Consider the following 21,684-nt stretch of genomic DNA (forward strand, 5'->3'; position numbering starts at 1 on the left):
TGCAGTCATGCACCTGCTGCTCCCGGCACTGGAGAATCCTTATGGTGCGCAATGTGATTATTCACAAGTCTGCAGTCACATAGAGTGACCGCAGACTTGTAGCCTAAGGCCGGACAACCCCTTTAATATTAGTTCCAGTAGCTTGATCGGCACTCCGTTTCTGGTTAACTACTGTTGGGGTCCTTAATACACTTGGTATGTGACCATAGCAATGAGTGAAGGGAGAGGGGTCCTGGCCTAACTATTAAAATAATCAGTCAGCCCGACCCTTCACTCACTGCTCCAGTTACGTGCCAGCATGGGAAACGCTGCTATGTGTCGAGTACAGGACCAGAAGCACAGAGAAAATGTAGTAATTTTTTTAGACCATATAGTTTGACGTCTTATTTCTGTTCAGCTGTAGATTTTTTGTATACTTTGGGGTATGAAAAGTTAATGTATAATTAATATTTTTTTTAGTTATAATAAAATGTAGAGATAAAGAAATAAAGTACCGGTAATTCTGCAATAGGATTTTTTAAAATCAGTGACAGCATCTTCCCATCTCATAACTGTATCATATGGGTATTTATAAGTAGAGGGGGAACTGATATTAAAAGATTTTATGCTGTTTATTTAATAAAAGATATATATATATATATATATATATATATATATATATATATATATATATATATATAGTACAGACCAAAAGTTTGGACACACCTTCTCATTTAAAGATTTTTCTGTATTTTCATGACTATGAAAATTGTACATTCACACTGAAGGCATCAAAACTATGAATTAACACATGTGGAATTATATACTTAACAAAAAAGTGTGAAACAACTGAAAATATGTCTTATATTCTAGGTTCTTCAAAGTAGCCACCTTTTGCTTTGATGACTACTTTGCACACTCTTGGCATTCTCTTGATGAGCTTCAAGAGGTAGTCACCGGAAATGGTCTTCCAACAATCTTGAAGGAGTTCCCAGAGATGCTTAGCACTTGTTGGCCCTTTTGCCTTCACTCTGCGGTCCAGCTCACCCCAAACCATCTCGATTGGGTTCAGGTCTGGTGACTGTGGAGGCCAGGTCATCTGGCGTAGCACCCCATCACTCTCCTTCTTGGTCAAATAGCCCTTACACAGCCTGGAGGTGTGTTTGGGGTCATTGTCCTGTTGAAAAATAAATGATGGACCAACTAAACGCAAACCGGATGGAATCGCATGCCGCTGCAAGATGCTGTGGTAGCCATGCTGGTTCATTATGCCTTCAATTTTGAATAAATCCCCAACAGTGTCACCAGCAAAGCACCCCCACACCATCACACCTCCTCCTCCATGCTTCACGGTGGGAACCAGGCACGTAGAGTCCATCCGTTCACCTTTTCTGCGTCGCACAAAGACACGATGGTTGGAACCAAAGATCTCAAATTTGTACTCATCAGACCAAAGCACAGATTTCCACTGGTCTAATGTCCATTCCTTGTGTTCTTAGCCCAAACAAGTCTCTTCTGCTTGTTGCCTGTCCTTAGCAGTGGTTTCCTAGCAGCTATTTTACCATAAAGGCCTGCTGCACAAAGTCTCCTCTTAACAGTTGTTGAAGAGATGTGTCTGCTGCTAGAACTCTGTGTGGCATTGACCTGGTTTCTAATCTGAGCTGCTGTTAACCTGCGATTTCTGAGGCTGGTGACTCGGATATACTTATCCTCAGAAGCAGAGGTGACTCTTGGTCTTCCTTTCCTGGGGCGGTCCTCATGTGAGCCATTTTCTTTGTAGCGCTTGATGGTTTTTGCAACTGCACTTGGGGACACTTTCAAAGTTTGCCCAATTTTTCGGACTGACTGACCTTCATTTCTTAAAGTAATGATGGCCACTGATTTTTCTTCACTTAGCTGCTTTTTTCTTGCCATAATGCAACAGTCTATTCAGTAGGACTATCAGCTGTGTATCCACCAGACTTCTGCACAACACAACTGATGGTCCCAACCCCATTTATAAGGCAAGAAATCCCACTTATTAAACCTGACAGGGCACACCTGTGAAGTGAAAACCATTTCCGGTGACTACCTCTTGATGATCATCAAGAGAATGCCAAGAGTGTGCAAAGCAGTCATCAAAGCAAAAGGTGGCTACTTTGAAGAACCTAGAATATAAGACATATTTTCAGTTGTTTCACACTTCTTTGGTAAGTATATAATTCCACATGTGTTAATTCATAGTTTTGATGCCTTCAGTGTGAATGTACAATTTTCAAAGTCATGAAAATACAGAAAAATCTTTAAATGACAAGGTGTGTCCAAACTTTTGGTCTGTACTGTATATATGATTTAATCTACTATACCACTTATTGATATGTATTGCTATTTGTCAGTCCCTGGGCTATTTGTATAAAATTATCACATGGGCCTTGAAATGACAAGTCAAAAATGTTTCATTTGTGCCAAACGTCCCTGAGCAGTCTATTATTTCAAACTAAAAGCCACTAAAATTCATGGACCCCTGTGTAGAATGTTGTGTGAGATTTTCACGTAGGCCACGGCCCCACTATCAGTATTCGGTCAGTATTTTTTCTCAGGAGCGGGGGCCAAAACCAGGAGTGATGATAAATGCAGAATTGGTGACTTGTTTCTATTATACCTTTTCTCTGATTGTTCCTCACCTGGTTTTGGCTCACACTCCTGAGAAAAAATACTGACCGAATACTGAGCTAATACTGATAGTGGGGCCGTGGCCTAACAGAAATCTCTGAGCAGTGTCTAAGGGCTCTGACCAGTCTATACATGTAAGGACATTTCATTCTTAAAATAAGTGGGGATGTGAGGTAGACTTAACCATGTGGTCTTCTCACATGTATCTATGACATAGCAGAAGTTCCTTGATTGAATTTCCTCCTTAACGTTCCCACGACGAGCTTTTGGTGAGTTTTTGATGTTGCAGATTTTCAGCACCCATTAAATAGAAAAGGTTACTTGCATTTTTGCATATTTTTTAAAGTATGTTGCGTAAAATACTCGCCAAAAACTCACGTGGGAACGTAGATCAAAAGAAAAATCGACACCCTCCCTCCCACTCCTATTTTAATTTGAAGATGCTGCAGCTGAGACCAACTCACTGCAATCACCCTACTAAAGAGCTTGTATGGTGGGATGCCACAAAATCATAGTATTCACATCCAGACATATACACAATCCATACCAGATGCTACAATCACTCGATAACCAATAAACCAACTCAATAAACCAATTAAAGCCAAACTGCTACTTGCCATAAATATGTGATGTTTTTAGCTGGTCTAATTGCCTCTGTTCTCCTGAATCTGTGGGGGTTTTTTTGTTTATTTTTTTTTATTTTATTCTTGCACCTCTCTGTTCCTGTCTTTATGTAAATCCAGTCTTGTTAGCCAAGTGGCCGTGATCCTCAACTCTTCTCTTTGGCGTCTTCTTGTGCCTTGGCCAACAAGACTATATTTACCTACAAAGAGGGGGCCATATCTCAGGATTGGAGGAACCGAGAAAAAAAAACGCCTGATTGTGGAGAGAAGTGGCATTTAGACCAGTTAAATAACTTATTTAAGTGATGGGTCCTTTTTAAATAACCCAGATAAACCTGGAGGAGAAAACCTACACAGCCATCAAGTACATATCGGTATGGAAATGATGATCCTGGTGCTGCTGTCCATCTAATTTCTCTTTTTAATGTAGGATATTTAACATAATGACATCAATAAGAATGTAATTTTATTTGCAATCTGGTCCTCTGTAGGGATCAATACTAATGTAATAAAATACAGCGAATATATTCATTGTATTGAGAAACCACATTACAGGACCAAGTATATCTACAGTGATTCCCTGAAAATCTTCACAAACCTATATTGCAAAGCAAGAAGTGATCCAAGTAAGAGGGATAATCCTCAAATATTTCTATTTGGGACCATTATTAAAATTGCAACCTAACATCTTGAGCACCCAACAGTAAGGGAACCCCAAAACATATAGTAAGACCCTATTTAGCAGGATACATTCAGATCTTAACACACTTGCCAAGAATGTGTAAAGTTCTATGGTTCATTCACCAAAGAGGTTTTCTAGGAATATACTGATGACCTATGGTTAGGATAGGTTATCAATATCTGATCAGTGTGGGTCTGACACCCCGCATCCCCACCGATCAACTGTTTCAGCTCAGTCAATGGTCAGATGTAAAAAGTGTATGTTCTCGGTTACTGCAGTTCAGCTACAATGGAAGTGAAAAGGAGCTGACCTGCAAGATTTCTGGTGCCTTATTGTCTCTAGCTGTTCAATGCAGCATCTTGTTTTTACTAATTAAGCCCATTAGCAACTGCTTAAAGGGATTCTCCGGGAACAGAAAAAAAATACAGAAAATGCCATTATGAATAAATTTACTAAATATCTTTAATTAGCAAAGTGCACTTGTATTGTCCAGGGAGGCAATTATTATAGTACATTAAAAACATTGACAGAAACCTGTCTTAGAATGGTAATAAGACAGGAGTCTGTGATCACGTGCAGTTGGAATCTTTGCTGTTGTGACCTGGAGAAAACAAAAAACATCAAGCTCCCTCCAGGTCACAGCAATTGTTCAGCACTTAGACAGTATGGACAGCACTGTGAGGAGCCTCTTTCCTAAGTACTGCTGCTATCCCCAGTATTAGATCAGACAGACAGGATGAACAGCAGCGTGAGCAGCCTCTTCTTACCTCAGCGCTCCTGCTATCTCCAGTATTAGATCAGAAGACATGATGGACAAGTGTGAGCAGCCTCTTCTTACCTCAGTACTGCTAATATCTCCAGTATTAGAAACAGAAAGACAGGTTGGACAGTAGTGTGAGGAGCCTCTTCTCACCTCAGCACCCCTGGTATCTCCAGTATTAGATAGATAAGGTGGACAGCAGTGTGAGCAGCCTCTTAGCTCAGTACTGCTGCTATCTCCAGTATTAGATCAGGCAGACAGGGTGGACAGCAGTGTGAGCAGCCTCTTCTTACCTCAGCGCTCCTGGTATCTCCAGTATTAGATCAGAAGACATGATGGACAGCAGAGTGAGCAGCCTCTTCTTACCTCAGTACCACTGATATATCCAGTATTAGATCAAACAGACAAGGCAGACAACAGTGTGAGGAGCCTCTTCTTACCTCAGTACTGCTGATATCTCCAGTATTAGAAACAGACATGCAGATTGGACAGCAGTGTGAGGAGACACTTCTTACCTCAGCCCCCCTGGTATCTCCAGTATTACATCAGCAGACATGATAGACAGCAGTGTGGGGAGCCTCTTCTCACCTCAGCACCCCTGGTATCTCCAGTATTATATAGATAAGGTGGACAGCAGTATGAACAGCCTCTTCTTACCTCAGCCCCCCTGGTATCTCCAGTATTACATCAAAAGACATGATGGACAGCAGTGTGAGCAGCCTCTTCTTACCTCAATACCGCTGATATCTCCAGTATTATATCAGACAAACAGGGTGGACAACAGTGTGAGCAGCCTCTTCTTACCGGAGTACCACTGATATCTCCAGTATTAGATCAGACAAACAGGGTGGACTGCAGTGTGAGCAGTCCCTTCTTATCTCAGACCCCCTGGTATCTCCATTATTAGATCAGATAGACAGGGTGGACAGTAGTGTTAGTAGACTCTTCTTAACTCAGTACCATTGATATCTCCAGTATTGGATCAGATAGAGAAGGTGGACAGAAGTGTGAGGAGCTTCTTCTCACTTCAGCCTCCCTGGTATCTCCAGTATTACATAGATAAGGTGGACAGCAGTATGAGCACCCCTGGTACTAAACATGCTTACATGCACCTGTCCCAGTAGCAATTAAGGACAGATTTTTGTCAATGCAACCCTAGAAAAAATAAATTTATTTTGCTAATTATAAGTATTGCCATTCATTCAGAATAACATTTTATTTATCTATATGTATTTTTTATTCTATTCCTGGAAAATAATATGAAGTTTAAAAATAATAGTTGTTGGCATATTTTCCATTTTCCCTGTAATGCCAGAACAGAAGAATAAATAACTATTACACAATGTCCAGAAAAAGCAATGAGATGTCCATGCATAGACATGCTGGGTACTGCAGAATGTCAGAGCGCCTGCTCTACCCACTGTCTTACAGATGAGAGTCCTGAACCCCATCTCCAGATGGTATGATGGTGGGCAGCACTGTGATAACCACTCGTAGCATGGTCTTTACACTGACTAGGAACTAGTATCACAGAAGTCGGTTTACAAATGTTTGTAGTTTCTTCGTACTGTAATAGTCAGTCCTTGCCAAGCCAAAATAAGTCATGTAGTAATTGACAGGAGCAGATTAGAGTAGTCACAGGAACATAGTAGTAACATAAGCAGTGTTTAATTGTGGAATACCTTAGCTACTTCGACACTCTCTGCGACCATGTAAGTGAAGTTGATGTTCACCAGGTCTGTGCCGGAACAGACACACATTATCCGGCCTTCTAGTTCATTCTCGGCTTTTCCAGCAGACTCCAGTGCAGACAATATTTTTGGATCCTGAAACAAAATAGAAAGCTTGATTTAACATCGCAAGATTTCTATTGATATGTACATCAAATTCCTTACAGCCAATTCAAAGTTGACAACCAATAGCTGGCACATTTAGTTATGGCTTCTAAAACAGTGCCATCTACACATGTAGGTCTCTCATATGGTTGAAACCTAAGTCAAGTTTCAAAGCTCAATAAAGGGCTGGATATTGACACCTTTTGGTGGTGTTAGAGAGACAGCTTATTTCCTTCTGGAGGGGAGTTATTTAACATGAATATTCCCAGGGTGTACTGATTTAAGGACTGGATCTCCACAAGGAGAATGAGAATCTCCTACTGTGGCCACCATAAAAAGAACCCGAAGGGAGATTCATGCAACCTGAACCACTGGCAGCATGAATCAGACACTGGCTGCATCATTGCAGCCATGTGTATTTTACTTTGCAGACACAGTGTTGCCCTTCACCAGTGCAAAGCATGAGATCTGATTTGGCTGTATGAGAGGCTTATGACTAGGATCTAAAGGGTAACATTTCACAACATGCATATCTAAATTCCCAGAGAAGCATTGCATGGCTCATAAGTCTCCTTACACTGGCATGTCAGGCGTGTCACTCTCCACAAGGAGAAATGTTACCCCTTAGATCCCAGTCAGAGGCTTCTTATACAGCCAAATCAGATCTTATGCTTTGTACTGAGGAGGAGCAACACCCCCAAACACCGTGTCTGCAAATTGAGATTCCGATTTGGCTTTTATCCTAAGTCAAATAGCGAGGCTTGTTAAAGGGTCGATATTGAGTTTTAGGATTGCTACTTCCAATAGGTGGCGCTAGAGTTTAAGTCCTCTCTTTTTAGGCAATTTGTATATTTTACTTTGAAATGCTGCAGCGTTTCAGACAAGCCATACTAATCCAGCTGTGGACTGTGGGCCCGATTCGGCAAAACTTACGCCTGTATTCTGGCATAAAAACCTTTGAAAAGTCACATAATTTTGGCATAACTGGAGGCTGCGCTAAAGTTATGCAAGTTTTGGTGTTTTCAAACCAGTTTCTCCCAGCTCCGACAAAGTGAGCAGAGCTCGGATGGGACAGCGTCGTGGCGACCACAGCTCATCAAATTAATGGCGTGCGGGGGCGTTCACTACGCCATATACTTTACTCCAGCAAGGACTGGAGTAGGATTTACGATGAGGCGCACACTGAGGTGTAAACCACTCGTCCAGTGCTCCCCATTCGTGAAGAGGTGTACGTAAACAATGCCGTTCTTAATCAGTCGGGCCCTAAGAGTCTCCTACGACTAGTCCAAGGCAGATCTCTAGCGACTTCTCCTAGCTCCGCTCCACCTAGAATGACAGATATCTGCCTATGTGTGTGTATGAGGACTGACCTGTCAGTCAGAGGAGCGGAGCAGGGAGAAGCCGTCCGGGAGTAGTATTCCGAGGCGCATAGCCACCGTCCAAAGGAAAACATACACAGCATCAATAATGCACCTAGTGCCTGATTCATGTTGCTCAGGCAGCATGAATTTCCTGTAAATTACATAGAATTTAACCCATTAAATAGTAATATTATTAATTTTACTAAAGGGCACTCCAGTTTAGGGGCAAAAATATTATCTGGGCTAATGCAGGCATCAGTACCCGTTGGCGTGTCAGCTATTCAGAAAGTATAACTCTCAACATGCCCTGATATCTTTCAGTGAATGCTGAGAATAGTTTCACAACAGCCCAAGTGTCGGAGGTTCCTGACCCCAGTATTCATGAACTTCATATGTGAGGGGGCTCAGGTCTGGCTGCTCTTACAACTTTTGGATAATTATGGATAGAAACATGAACAATATTTTCCTTTTTCTAGTATTTAAATTTTTTTATTCTCCATTTTTCACATGAAATGATCTGGGTTTCAGTGAAGTGATGTTAGGTGGCATCTACACATTCAGTACAATGGTTCTTTATGACATTTAGTATTTGACATTTCATGCTCATTATTATAAGGTCGCTTACGGTCAGATGTCATTTGCAGTTTGTCATTTGCGTTATCAGCTTTCAGCTGAGCAGGATCGCCTTTCCTTTAATGTCTTATTTAACCATAGAAAATCTAAAGGATTTTATCTTGAATTTTCACATATAGTCAAGGGGAAATAGAAAAGCTCCAAATTAGATAACCTTTTCACAGTTAATTAAAGTAGCGCAACATAGCAAAGAAAGAAGTTTTTGTGCAAGAAGCAAAAAAAAAAAGTATGAGATGACATTACCTTTGGTATTATGCCATAACGTATACTATTGATTAGAGAACATTCTAGGACTTGGCCTTCCTATAATGAAAAATAAGAAGAAGACTTATAGTAAGTGAATAAAACAGATTACAGAATGCAAAAACACAATGATGAGAAATGCTTCAAGTTTGCATAGTGAAGGGGATATTTTTTTATTTAAATATGTGTATAATGGAATAAAAACATTTTTATTTAATTGTGTTTCATAAAATATTTTACATCCTTTGCCTTTTATAGCCTTTTTTAATGCCCTGTCTATTGTTGGCTGCAAAATGAGTTAACTGCGAATCCGTCAGTAAGCTTTGACGGGAGGTTTTAATTCTTACTGATTTATGACCAACTGAAAGTTTAGCTCAACTTTGGTGTGGTTATAAATCAGTAAACAGGAACTCAGAAAAAGAATGATAAAAGTGTTACAATCTCTCTGTTAGAAGCAGCTCACTGGTAAGTTATTAGTTAACTCATTCTGTTATCCCCAATGTATAGGGAAGCAAAGAACCTGCAAAATGTATAAGAAAACTTAATTACAAAATGTATTTTTAACCCTAAATACATATATTTAAAGGGGCATTCCCATCTCCAAAATCCTATCCCAATATGTAGTAGGTGTAATATTAATAATATAAGAAAATACCTCCAATTATAAATGTAGTATACTTCTTCTGATTAGCTATGTCGCTTACCCCATGTGCAGGGCATTGCAGTAGCTTAGGTATCCATGGTTACGACCACTCATATAGTGACAGTTAAAGAGCTCTTAGTGATCATAACCTACTGTTATGACCTGCACATGGGGTAAGCGACATAGCGAATCTGAAGAACAATACTGCATTTATAATTGGAGGTACAGTACAGACCAAAAGTTTGGACACACCTTCTCATTTAAAGATTTTTCTGTATTTTCATGACTTTGAAAATTGTACATTCACACTGAAGGCATCAAAACTATGAATTAACACATGTGGAATTATATACTTAACAAAAAAGTGTGAAACAACTGAAAATATGTCTTATATTCTAGGTTCTTCAAAGTAGCCACCTTTTGCTTTGATGACTGCTTTGCACACTCTTGGCATTCTCTTGATGAGCTTCAAGAGGTAGTCACCGGAAATGGTTTTCACTTCACAGGTGTGCCCTGTCAGGTTTAATAAGTGGGATTTCTTGTCTTATAAATGGGGTTGGGACCATCAGTTGTGTTGTGCAGAAGTCTGGTGGATACACAGCTGATAGTCCTACTGAATAGACTGTTAGAATTTGTATTATGGCAAGAAAAAAGCAGCTAAGTAAAGAAAAACGAGTGGCCATCATTACTTTAAGAAATTAAGGTCAGTCAGTGCGAAAAATTGGGAAAACTTTGAAAGTGTCCCCAAGTGCAGTTGCAAAAACCATCAAGCGCTACAAAGAAACTGGCTCACATGAGGACCGCCCCAGGAAAGGAAGACCGAGAGTCACCTCTGCTTCTGAGGATAAGTTTATCCGAGTCACCAGCCTCAGAAATCGCAGGTTAACAGCAGCTCAGATTAGAGACGAGGTCAATGCCACACAGAGTTCTAGCAGCAGACACATCTCTACAACAACTGTTAAGAGGAGACTTTGTGCAGCAGGCCTTCATGGTAAAATAACTGCTAGGAAACCACTGCTAAGGACAAGCAACAAGCAGAAGAGACTTGTTTGGGCTAAAGAACACAAGGAATGGACATTAGACCAGTGGAAATCTGTGCTTTGGTCTGATGAGTCCAAATTTGAGATCTTTGGTTCCAACCACCGTGTCTTTGTGCGACGCAGAAAAGGTGAACGGATGAACTCTACATGCCTGGTTCCCACCGTGAAGCATGGAGGAGGAGGTGTGATGGTGTGGGGGTGCTTTGCTGGTGACACTGTTGGGGATTTATTCAAAATTGAAGGCATACTGAACCAGCATGTGTTAGAACCTTGCTCTTAGGTTTTTTCCTTTGCTGGTCACATGACCTTGTTGGCCTATTTAATCCTGCTCCGCCCTTCTGGCTTTGCTGGACTTCATTGTATAACTACTTTCTAGCTAGCCTGTGCTCTGTATCTAACTCTGTTAGTTTGCTTGGTCTACGGACCTCAGTGTTCTATATATTTTGTTTATTTGTCTGTCTGCTACTATTTCTGTTAGGAGGTGTCCCATTTTCCTCCCAGTCCTTAGTACTTGTAGGGATTCCTTCCCCACATCTATAGGTCTCCGTACAGACTAGCTTAGGACTTTAGCAGGTCTGATCGCAGGATCAGGTCCCCTGTTACATCGTAGGGATAAAGCTGAGTTCTATCGTAGGGACAGATCTCCTCTCTTTCCTTAGCTCTGGTAGCAGAACATAACAGTAAGTCCAGCCTGCAAATTCTCTAAGGAAAGATTTTTCTGTTCCATCATGGTGTCGGTTCAGGATTTGGCTCATCGCCTGCAGGGACTCTCTCTGGAGGTGGCCGAGCTCCGTCAGCACGTGAGTAACTGTCCTGGAGCACATTTCTTGGAGCCTAAGGTATGTTTGCCGGATTTATTTTTTGGTGAACACCGAGAATTTTTTTCATTTAAAAATGCTTGCTTATTGTATTTTCGTTTGAGACCCAAGTCCTCTGGGGATGAATCCCAGCGCATAGGGTTCATAATGTCACTTTTGCGCAAAGAGCCTCAGGAGTGGGCCTTTTCTTTGCAACCTAGTGATACATGCTTCAGATCAGTGGATAGTTTTTTTTCTGCTTTGGGACTATTATATGATGATCCTGACCGTGTCGCATCAGCTGAGACTGAGTTGAGACGTTTGAAACAGGGATCAGGTAATGTGGAAAAATATTGTACTCATTTTCGTCGATGGTCTACTCAAACAGGGTGGAACGATTCTGCTCTGAAAAGTCTATTTCTTGCTGGGCTCAATGAAAGGGTTAAAGACCTGCTAATTGCTTATCCTACACCTGAAGATTTGCAACAGGCTATGCAATTAGCTATACGGGTGGATAGGAGAAGGGTTAATGAGAGCAAATCCTCTGCTATGTCAGTTTCTGGTTATGAGAATGTGTGTACTAACAGTGGTGAACCGATGGAGATTGGATCGGTGGCACCTCGCTCTCAAGAAAAAGACCGTCGATTTTCTGAAGGCTTGTGTTTCTATTGCGGAAAATCTGGTCATTTGATTAAAGGCTGTGAGCTTCGTATGAAGAAAGAAAAAAAAAATGGTCAGTCATGCCCGTATTGCCTGTTTAAATTCCAAGGGTGTATTTTTAGCTGCTTCCACGATTGCTCAGGAGAAATTAATGGAATTTCGGGTGTTTGTTGATTGTGGGTCTACTCTGAATGTAATTGATGGGGGATTCTTGGAAAGACTCAATTTAAAACCCGAACCTTTATCATCCCCCATTGCTGTGGTTTCTGTGGATGGTTCCCCTTTGAAGAATATTACTCTCAAGGTCTGTGAATTTCCTCTCACTATTAATGGTGTTCACCATGAGAAATTGGATTTGGTAGTTTTGAATAACTTGCCTTCTCCAGTAATATTGGGATTGCCCTGGTTAATATTTCACAATCCTGTACTGGATTGGTCTACCAGTGAAATTAAATCCTGGAGCCATAAATGTTATGACAAGTGTTGTAACGGGCGTATTGCAGCTTTGGATAGGGGAGAATTGCCTGTTCCTATTCAGGATTTTTGGAGAGTTTTTTCTGAGAAGGAATCGCAGGTTTTGCCTCCCCATAGAGACTATGATTGTTCTATTGAATTTGTCCCTGGAGCGACTCTTCCTAAAAGTCGTTTATTTAACCTTACTATTCCTGAGAGGAAGGCCTTGGAGGAATACATACAGACAAGTTTGGCCGCCGGTCACATTAGGCCCTCTAAGTCTCCTGTGGCGGTTGGATTTTTTTTTGTAAAAAAAAAGGACGGCGGTTTACGTCCTTGTCTGGATTTTCGTGAAATTAACAAAATTACTGTACGCAATCCTTACCCACTGCCATTGATTCCTGATCTGTTTAACCAGTTAATGGGGGCCAAGTGGTTCTCTAAAATTGACCTTAAGGGGGCATACAATCTGTTGCGCATGAAGGAGGGTGACGAATGGAAGACTGCTTTTAACACTCCTGTGGGTCATTTTGAGAATCTGGTTATGCCTTTTGGTCTTACTAATGCTCCTGCATTTTTTCAGAATCTTATTAATGACATCCTTAGACCTTTGATCGGCAAAAATGTGGTTGTGTATTTGGATGACATTTTGATTTATTCGCCGGATCTGGAGTCTCATTGGCGGAGCGTACGTGAGGTATTACAGTTGTTAATGGACAATTCGCTTTTTGCTAAGCTGGAGAAATGTGAGTTCGCTGTACAGAGAATTAGTTTTTTGGGTTACATTATCTCCAGCGAAGGTTTTGAGATGGACCCGGTTAAAGTTCAAGCTGTACAGGAATGGCCTAGGCCTATTGGTTTGAAATCGATACAGAGGTTTTTAGGTTTCGCCAATTATTACAGAAAATTCATAAAAAAATTTTCTAGTATTGTCAAACCTCTGACCGATCTCACCAGGAAAGGTGCTGATGCGGTTCAGTGGTCTTCTGAGGCCATTGAAGCTTTTGTGTATCTCAAGGAGAGGTTCACCTCTGCTCCCATCCTTATGCAGCCTGATGTGACTAAGCCGTTTTTGGTTGAGGTTGATGCTTCCTCTGTGGGGGTTGGCGCAGTATTGTCTCAGGATAACGGGGATGGATTACATCCCTGTGCCTTTTTTTCAAAAAAATTTTCGGAGACTGAACTGAATTACGATATTGGTAATCGGGAATTATTGGCTATTAAACTCGCATTTGAACACTGGCGCCACTTCTTGGAAGGTGCGGAATTTCCCGTTCAGGTTCTTACGGATCATAAAAATATGATTTATCTTGATGCTGCCAAGCGCCTGAATGCCCGTCAGGCTAGGTGGGCACTGTTTTTCTCGCGGTTTAATTTCTCCGTTACTTACATCCCTGGTACTAAGAATGTTAAGGCGGATGCCTTGTCTCGCAGTTTTTCTCCCATAGTCGGTGCTGAGAAAGAGGAGAACATTTTACAAGAAGGTGTTGTGATAGCTGCTTTGGACTCCGTTTTGGAAGATGAGATTCTTAAAGCACAGGAGAATGCCCCATCTAACACTCCTCATGGGAGGTTGTTTGTGCCTGGGACCTTTAGGAGAGATTTGTTTGTTGAGTGTCACGAATCTCGGTTGGCAGGTCATCCCGGAATCTCTGAGACCAAGAGACTGGTGGGTCGCAGTTTTTGGTGGCCTGGATGGCAGAAGGAAGTCATTAAGTGGGTGCGTCAATGTACTATATGTGCTAGATCTAAGTCCTCACATACTCCTGCTGCGGGGTTGCTTTGTCCTTTGGAGGTTCCCAGTGCTCCTTGGACACATTTGGCTATGGACTTTATAACTGACCTTCCCCCCTCTGAGGGTTTTACTGTCATCTGGGTGGTCGTGGACCGTTTTAGCAAGATGTGTCACTTGGTTCCCTTCGTCAAACTGCCCTGCGCTAAAACTCTCGCTAAGGCCTTTGTCAAGGAAATTGTCAGACTTCATGGCGTTCCTACTGACATTGTTTCTGATAGGGGTCCTCAGTTCGTGGCTCGTTTTTGGCGTGCCTTTTGTGACAGGTTGGGAGTTCATTTGTCGTTCTCGTCCGGATATCATCCTGAATCTAATGGCCAGACAGAAAGGAAAAACCAGGATGTTGAGCAGTTCTTGCGTTGTTTTGTGGCAGACAATCAAGAGGGGTGGTCTGAGTTTCTGCCACTTGCTGAATTTGCTCTGAACAATCATACATCTTCTTCTGCTGGTTGTTCGCCTTTTTTTTGTTGTTCTGGGAGACATCCGTCGTTTGGGTCGTTCTCCAAGTTGGGATCTGCCGTGCCTGAGGAGGAGAATTTTTCCGGTGATTTGGAGAGAGTTTGGACGGATGTGCGTGGTAATCTTCAGGAGGCCAACAGAAAATCTAAAGACTACTTTGATAGGAAACGACAGGAGGTTTTGTTCGCTGTTGGTGACATGGTTTGCTTGTCCTCTAGGAATCTGCGGTTGAGGATTCCTTCTAAGAAATTGGGTCCCAAGTTTGTAGGGCCCTTTAAGGTGCTTCAGGTTGTCAACCAATCTGCTGTTAGGTTGGAGGTTCCTACCTCCTGGAGAATTAATCCGGTATTTCATGTCTCTCTGTTAAAAAAAGCTGTTGTGTCGGATGGTGACGCCTCTGCCTCTGTTCCTCCGGTGGTGGAGGACGGGGAATATGAAATTTCTCGCATCCTTGACTCTAGACGGTATAGAGGTAGTTTGCAGTATCTTGTGGCCTGGAAAGGTTTCGGACCCGAGGATAACTCTTGGGTGAGGTCAGATGATGTTTCCGCGTCCAGACTTATCAGAGCGTTTCACAGGAGATTTCCTGATAAGCCTGGTCCTAGGGGATCCGGAGGATCCTCTTAGAAGGGGGGGTACTGTTAGAACCTTGCTCTTAGGTTTTTTCCTTTGCTGGTCACATGACCTTGTTGGCCTATTTAATCCTGCTCCGCCCTTCTGGCTTTGCTGGACTTCATTGTATAACTACTTTCTAGCTAGCCTGTGCTCTGTATCTAACTCTGTTAGTTTGCTTGGTCTACGGACCTCAGTGTTCTATATATTTTGTTTATTTGTCTGTCTGCTACTATTTCTGTTAGGAGGTGTACCATTTTCCTCCCAGTCCTTAGTACTTGTAGGGATTCCTTCCCCACATCTATAGGTCTCCGTACAGACTAGCTTAGGACTTTAGCAGGTCTGATCGCAGGATCAGGTCCCCTGTTACATCATAGGGATAAAGCTGAGTTCTATCGTAGGGACAGATCTCCTATCTTTCCTTAGCTCTGGTAGCAGAACATAACAGCATGGCTACCACAGCATCTTGCAACGGCATACTATTCCATCCGGTTTGCGTTTAGTTGGACCATCATTTATTTTTCAACAGGACAATGACCCCAAACACACCTCCAGGCTGTGTAAGGGCTATTTGACCAAGAAGGAAAGTGATGGGGTGCTACGCCAGATGAACTGGCCTCCACAGTCACCAGACCTGAACCCAATCGAGATGGTTTGGGGTGAGCTGGACCACAGAGTGAAGGCAAAAGAGCCAACAAGTGCTAAGCATCTCTGGGATTGTTGGAAGACCATTTCCGGTGACTACCTCTTGAAGCTCATCAAGAGAATGCCAAGAGTGTGCAAAGCAGTCATCAAAGCAAAAGGTGGCTACTTTGAAGAACCAAGATTATCTATCTATATAATTGTCTTATCCCATCTGTCTGTCTGTCTTTCTGTCTGTCTGTCTGTCCTGGAAATCTCGAGTCGCTGATTGGTCCGGCCGCGGCCAATCAGCGACGCGGCATTTCAGAAAAACATGGCGGCCGTTAGCGGCTCATGTGCGGCACGGAGGTCAGCGGCGATGCAGCCGGGAGATGCAGCCGGCTGCTCGCAGCATAAGTCCCCCGACCGCAGGCGCAGCTGACCTACATGCGGCTATCATCGGGAGATCAGCGGCTACGGCCGCTTATCTCCCGAGGACAAGTGTGACGCCCCTCCCCTCCTTTCCCCTCCTCTCCTCTCCCCTCCATCAGGACCCCGGCACCCGGCGTCATACTTACCCCTCCCCTCCACTCCACTCCCTTCCTCTCCCCTCCCCTCCTCTCCCCTCCCCTCTTCTCCCGTCCCTCCCCCCACTCGATCAGGACCCCGGCACCCGGCGTCATACTTACCCCTCCCCGTGCCTGCGGAGCAGCTCCTGTGTCTTCCGCTGATGCTCTGTGACGTTTCAGGTCAGAGGGCGGGGTGACATCTTTACACCGCGCTCTCTCCTGACCGGTCACAGCGCACAGCGTGAAGATGCCGGCTGCGCTCGAGTCCAGAGAAGCAGTGAGATGAGTATTGGATTTTTTTTTTTTTGTATGGGGCCATAGGGGACCTGCATGGGGCACTATGTGGGGATGGGACATCCTGCATGGGGTATTACGTAGGGGGGATGTGACAGCCTGCATGGGGCATTATATGGGGGGAGAGGTCACATCCTACATGGGGCATTATATGGGGGAGAGGTGACATCCTGCATGGGGTATTATATGGGGGAGAGGTGACATCCTGCATGGGGTATTATATAGGGGGGATGTGACAGCCTGCATGGGGCATTATATGGGGGGAGAGGTGACATCCTACATGGGGCATTATATGGGGGGAGAGGTGACATCCTGGATGGGCCATTATAAGGGGGGAGAGGTGACATCCTACATGGGGCATTATATGGGGGAACAAGTGACATCCTGCATGGGGTATTATATAGGGGGGATGTGACTTCCTGCATGGGGCATTATAAAGGAGGGTCGGGAGACATATGCTAGAATACCCGATGCGTTAGAATCGGGCCACCATCTAGTAAGACATATTTTCAGTTGTTTCACACTTTTTTGTTAAGTATATAATTCCACATGTGTTAATTCATAGTTTTGATGCCTTCAGTGTGAATGTACAATTTTCATAGTCATGAAAATACAGAAAAATCTTTAAATGAGGTGTGTCCAAACTTTTGGTCTGTACTGTATATGCTAATATTATTATTATTACTACACATACTACATATTTTGATAGGATCTTGGAGGTGGGAATACCTCAAAATTGCCCCTGATGCTGTCTATATCCTTTAAGAAGTTTTTAGAAAACCCATTTAATTTCCCTAAAATGGCTACAAACTAAGCTTGGGAAGGACCTGTACTATCCTCATTAAGACTCGTGCAGACGACTGTATAACTCGGACGAGTGCTCTCTGTTATTTTGATGGCTAGCACTTATCCCCATGTTATTCAATGCGGCCATTAATATGTCAAATCTTTTCTTCGGAATGAGTGATCCAAGGAAAAAGATTGCAGCATGCACGATTTGCCTCCGCTAATCGGATCGCACCCGGCCATTCAAGTCTATGGGTCCTTAGAAAATATCATACCGCCCTCGGATGACATTTCAGTGCGGGGTGATTTTCATGGACAGACTAAATGGAGAAGGTGGAGAAACTTCTTTTTTTCTTCTTCACCTCCGAGTAAATAAGATCATACTGTGATCAATGTGTGATTAGCAGAATCAGACCGAGGGTAGAATCTCACGACTGTTTTCTCCACAACCGAGAAAAACGGTCTGATTATTCTGATCAGGGGTCGACCAGGGTTTGATCAGAGTGGCATCAGTTTTTCAACCTTCTCCATGTTCTCCATTCTGTCAGTCCGTGAAAACCAGACTGCACTCAGATGTCTGAGTGCAGTCCAATGTTTTGCACAGACTCATAGACTTGCATTGCCGATTTTAATCCGACACTTGGCTCAATATCGGACATGTCTCAGATTTTTTCCGCAAGTCACTCAGTCCGAAGAAAAAAATCGGACATGTGCACAGACCCATAGAATATTATAGGTATGAGTGTTATCTGTGAAAACCATGAAAAACACTTGTACGAGGAGATTGATCAGGTCCTGGGAACGCTCGTTTCCCTTTTAATAGCATGTCTGAACAAGGAAAATATTCAGCTATTTGGTGAAATGATTTCTATGCTTGCTTAAAAATCATTGCTCTCTGAAGCACACTGTCTTGGGTAAGGGTTTATTCACACATTGTGTTTTTGCAGCGTTTTTCCACGTATTTTTGGACTAGCAAAGTGAATGAGATTTCTGAAACCTCATGCACACGCTACTTATGTGTTCCTTGCAGATTTCAAGCAGTTTCACGTCTGCATCATGTCAATTCTTTCAGTGTTTTGCAGTTTTTTTTCATCCAATCAAATAAATGGGAAAAAAAATGCATAAAAAAAACGCATTAAAGACACGCAAGTTTTTTCATACCCTTTGGTGCCGAGAACAATGATATTCTATGTGCACAGAACGATTGTATTAATGGTTGTTCTGTGCGCAAGGAAGTGCAGTTGGTCTTTCTAAAAAGGCAGTTAAAAGTCTGCTGATCGGCTTACATTTGGCTGAATGGCGGTCTTTTAATAGCCGCAATTGGCCAATGTAGATGCACCCTTACCTTCAGGCACAGATAACAGCTGATCAAGTGGAGGTCCCAAAAGGGGGCCGCTCTGACATTTCTATAAACCTCCCTAAAGAATAGAGATTGTCCAAAGCAGAGAACCCCCTTGAAGTTGAATTATTTAATTTGAGATTGAATGTCATTTTTGAACACATGATGAGTTTAGAGGCACAAATTGTCGGTGATATGTGTGTAATTAGACTTAGCAGTGGTACACGTACAGAATAAAAATAATCAAACTATAGGAAAAAATATCTGAAAGACAACACAGAGGGTTAATGGCTTCCAGGCTATGTGAGTAAACGAGATTCCTCCTCTTCCAAATCGAAGTGCCCCTGCCATAAAAGTGCACCACACGTATGCTTGAGAAAGGGGGCTGGTCCCCGAAATGTAGCAAGGGGTGAAACATGGCTAGCTACCTACTGATCAGCGGTATATGCATGCTCCTTATTCTTAAGGACATTGTGCCAACACTGGGGCTTTCGCAAATATTCAGTGACTATAATGAAATCTTATGTCTTCTACTTTATTGCTTGAATTTTTGCACCTTTGCAATTGTATAAAGTCTGTTCCGGTATGTAACTCTCGTTTTAGAAAAAAATATCTGCTCATATCATGGCTTTACACTATTATACCTACTACAGAGAAGGACAAAAAAATGGCATCTTTGAGAGATCCAACATGTACTTCTGACTTCAGAAAACTTCTTACATCATAAAGATGACCACTAAATCTGAACTTCTTTGAAGCCTACAGATCGCCCCGGGGATTTTTTGTTTAAAAACTGAAAAGGCAAAGCACATTGAAAAGTTATAAGAGCCCCTAAAAACCACAAACAACTACACCTCACCTATCTGTAGCATTAGGGAAAGAAGAGATGATCTTTTTGTATCTACAATGAAAAAAAATGCTAAAAAATTACTAGAACACTTGGACCTTCGGTGCAGATGATCAGAAATTTGTAGTCAGGAGTTGATTAGAGAAACATGCCTGCTTTCTTCCACAAACACCTCAATATGGGTTTTGTCTGTTGTTGAAATTTACAGAGGTTCTACTGGATTGGAAAAACATGTCTGCATTCTCCCACCACCAGCACCACACCTGGTTAAGAAGAGTCCCTTGTAAATGGAGCGGTGGTTGATCATCCATTCATTCTCATGGTAATGTTGAGGGCAGCGCTCGGTTATCTACGGAGGTCACATTAAGAATGAATGGAGCGGAGTTGCACATTATCAACTTCTGTACCATTCACACAGAGTTCTTCAGAACTCAGGTTCTCGTGGTCTGGTTAGGTCCCAGCAATCGGACCCACAGCGATCTGGATAGGGAATAACAGGGATAAGGGATATCTTCCAAGCTTGAGAATATCTATCAGTGGCCATATTTCAGTTTTCCTAAAAAAAAGGAATAACTAAGAAACTGCTAATTAAAATGTTTAAAAATGAAACAATTTTGATAAGTCCTGTACAATATATTGTGAGACGATAACCCACTAATACAACATACCTTTCCTTCACTTTTCCATGAGAGAAAGAAGCCAAATTCATCCACTTTAAAGAGGCAATTTGGTTCAAACACAAATGATTCCTAAAAAGAATATGAGACAAACCTGATTAAAAAATATCACTGTATATATCACTGCAACTTGAGCTGTCAGGATCGCCATCTTCAGGGATAGATGTTTGGCACAGAAAGGCTTCCACATCGACATAGTGAATTGGGCTCAAAACAGGGCTGCAACCAACTTTATTATCTTTACACCCAGCAAACATCTAGATCACAGTACAAAAATATATCCCGGGCTGTCTAGCCTCTAACTAAAGATATATAGTAGCATTTCTTGATATCAGAGGCTCGTACCTCAGTATCCACTAAAACTGAACACACTACTTGATCTTTACCATTTTTCAAGATGGTGACTCTCACAATCCATGGCATAGCCTGTCCTTCCAGCCGTGGAGTACTGTGTGAGCACAAAGCACCTTGGAGCCCTCACAGCTAGTACCTTATGAGGCTTGTTAAGCAGCCAAAACCTGGGACCAACCTGAATCAATCTATCTAGAATCGAAAACCAGAAAGCACTGCAGAAAATATTTCCAAAAAATTGGATTGATTTTAATAGCCATTAGTGACATTTCGACTAAAAAAATAATGATATTTTAGCAAGCATCATTATTTTTAGACCCGAAACGTCGCCACATATGGGCTAATAAAGTCTGCTAGTTTTGGAAATATTGTGGAGTTCTGTCTATTTTTGGATTCTATATATTGGAGCCAGTAGTTCGGTGATCGACGACATGCACCGAAGTAGATCATATACTTGTGCTGCTTTAATTCCTGGTCTATCTATCACATATCTATCTATCTATCACATACCTATCTAGCTAGCTAGCTATCTATCTATCTATCTATCTATATATATATCATTATATTGTGATATTTGTAGTTACATCAACCACATTTTTCTCCATTGCCTCCTAAAGTGACTGTCATCCTCATGCCGTTCCATGGGCGAGGTACATGAATGCACCTATTTCCACACAGTATCCTCCTTGTAATTTTGTCCTCATTACAGATTTGTCTTAGTAGCAGCAATAAACCATTCGGTCTCTTACCTCTTCATATCTGTCAAACATAGCTCCATCTTGCATGAAAGAAGGAACAGCCTTCTGCCAATTGAATTCATATGGTTTGGCCATGTTTACTTTACAGAGGTCTGGAAGATATAACACAAACACAGAAATATGGTGACATCCCATGCGCACATGTAAAATTGAAGCAAATACATTTATTTGGGATACACTTAAAATATATTTACTCAAAATGTTCAAATATTGCCCCA

The 21,684-nt window shown here is 42.2% G+C and overlaps 1 protein-coding gene across 5 annotated transcripts in view; it reads right to left on the minus strand.

Annotated features, from left to right (window-relative positions):
- PLCB4 (phospholipase C beta 4) overlaps nucleotides 1-21,684 on the minus strand; it is a 352,882-nt gene that overhangs the window by 130,723 nt on the left and 200,475 nt on the right. For all 5 annotated transcript variants that reach the window (XM_073672246.1, XM_073672244.1, XM_073672245.1 and 2 more), the window contains exons 4-7: nucleotides 21,458-21,558; nucleotides 20,349-20,429; nucleotides 8,769-8,828; nucleotides 6,379-6,522 (exon numbers count right to left, since the gene is read on the minus strand). In XM_073672246.1, coding sequence (XP_073528347.1) covers nucleotides 6,379-6,522; nucleotides 8,769-8,828; nucleotides 20,349-20,429; nucleotides 21,458-21,541 — 369 coding nt within the window. In that variant the 5' untranslated portion in view covers nucleotides 21,542-21,558. The remainder of the gene's footprint in view (nucleotides 1-6,378; nucleotides 6,523-8,768; nucleotides 8,829-20,348; nucleotides 20,430-21,457; nucleotides 21,559-21,684) is intronic.

This window comes from Phyllobates terribilis, unplaced genomic scaffold, assembly GCF_046119375.1.
Source record: "Phyllobates terribilis strain yellow unplaced genomic scaffold, ASM4611937v1 Scaffold_3__8_contigs__length_932513732, whole genome shotgun sequence".
Classification (NCBI taxonomy): Eukaryota; Metazoa; Chordata; class Amphibia; order Anura; family Dendrobatidae; genus Phyllobates; species Phyllobates terribilis.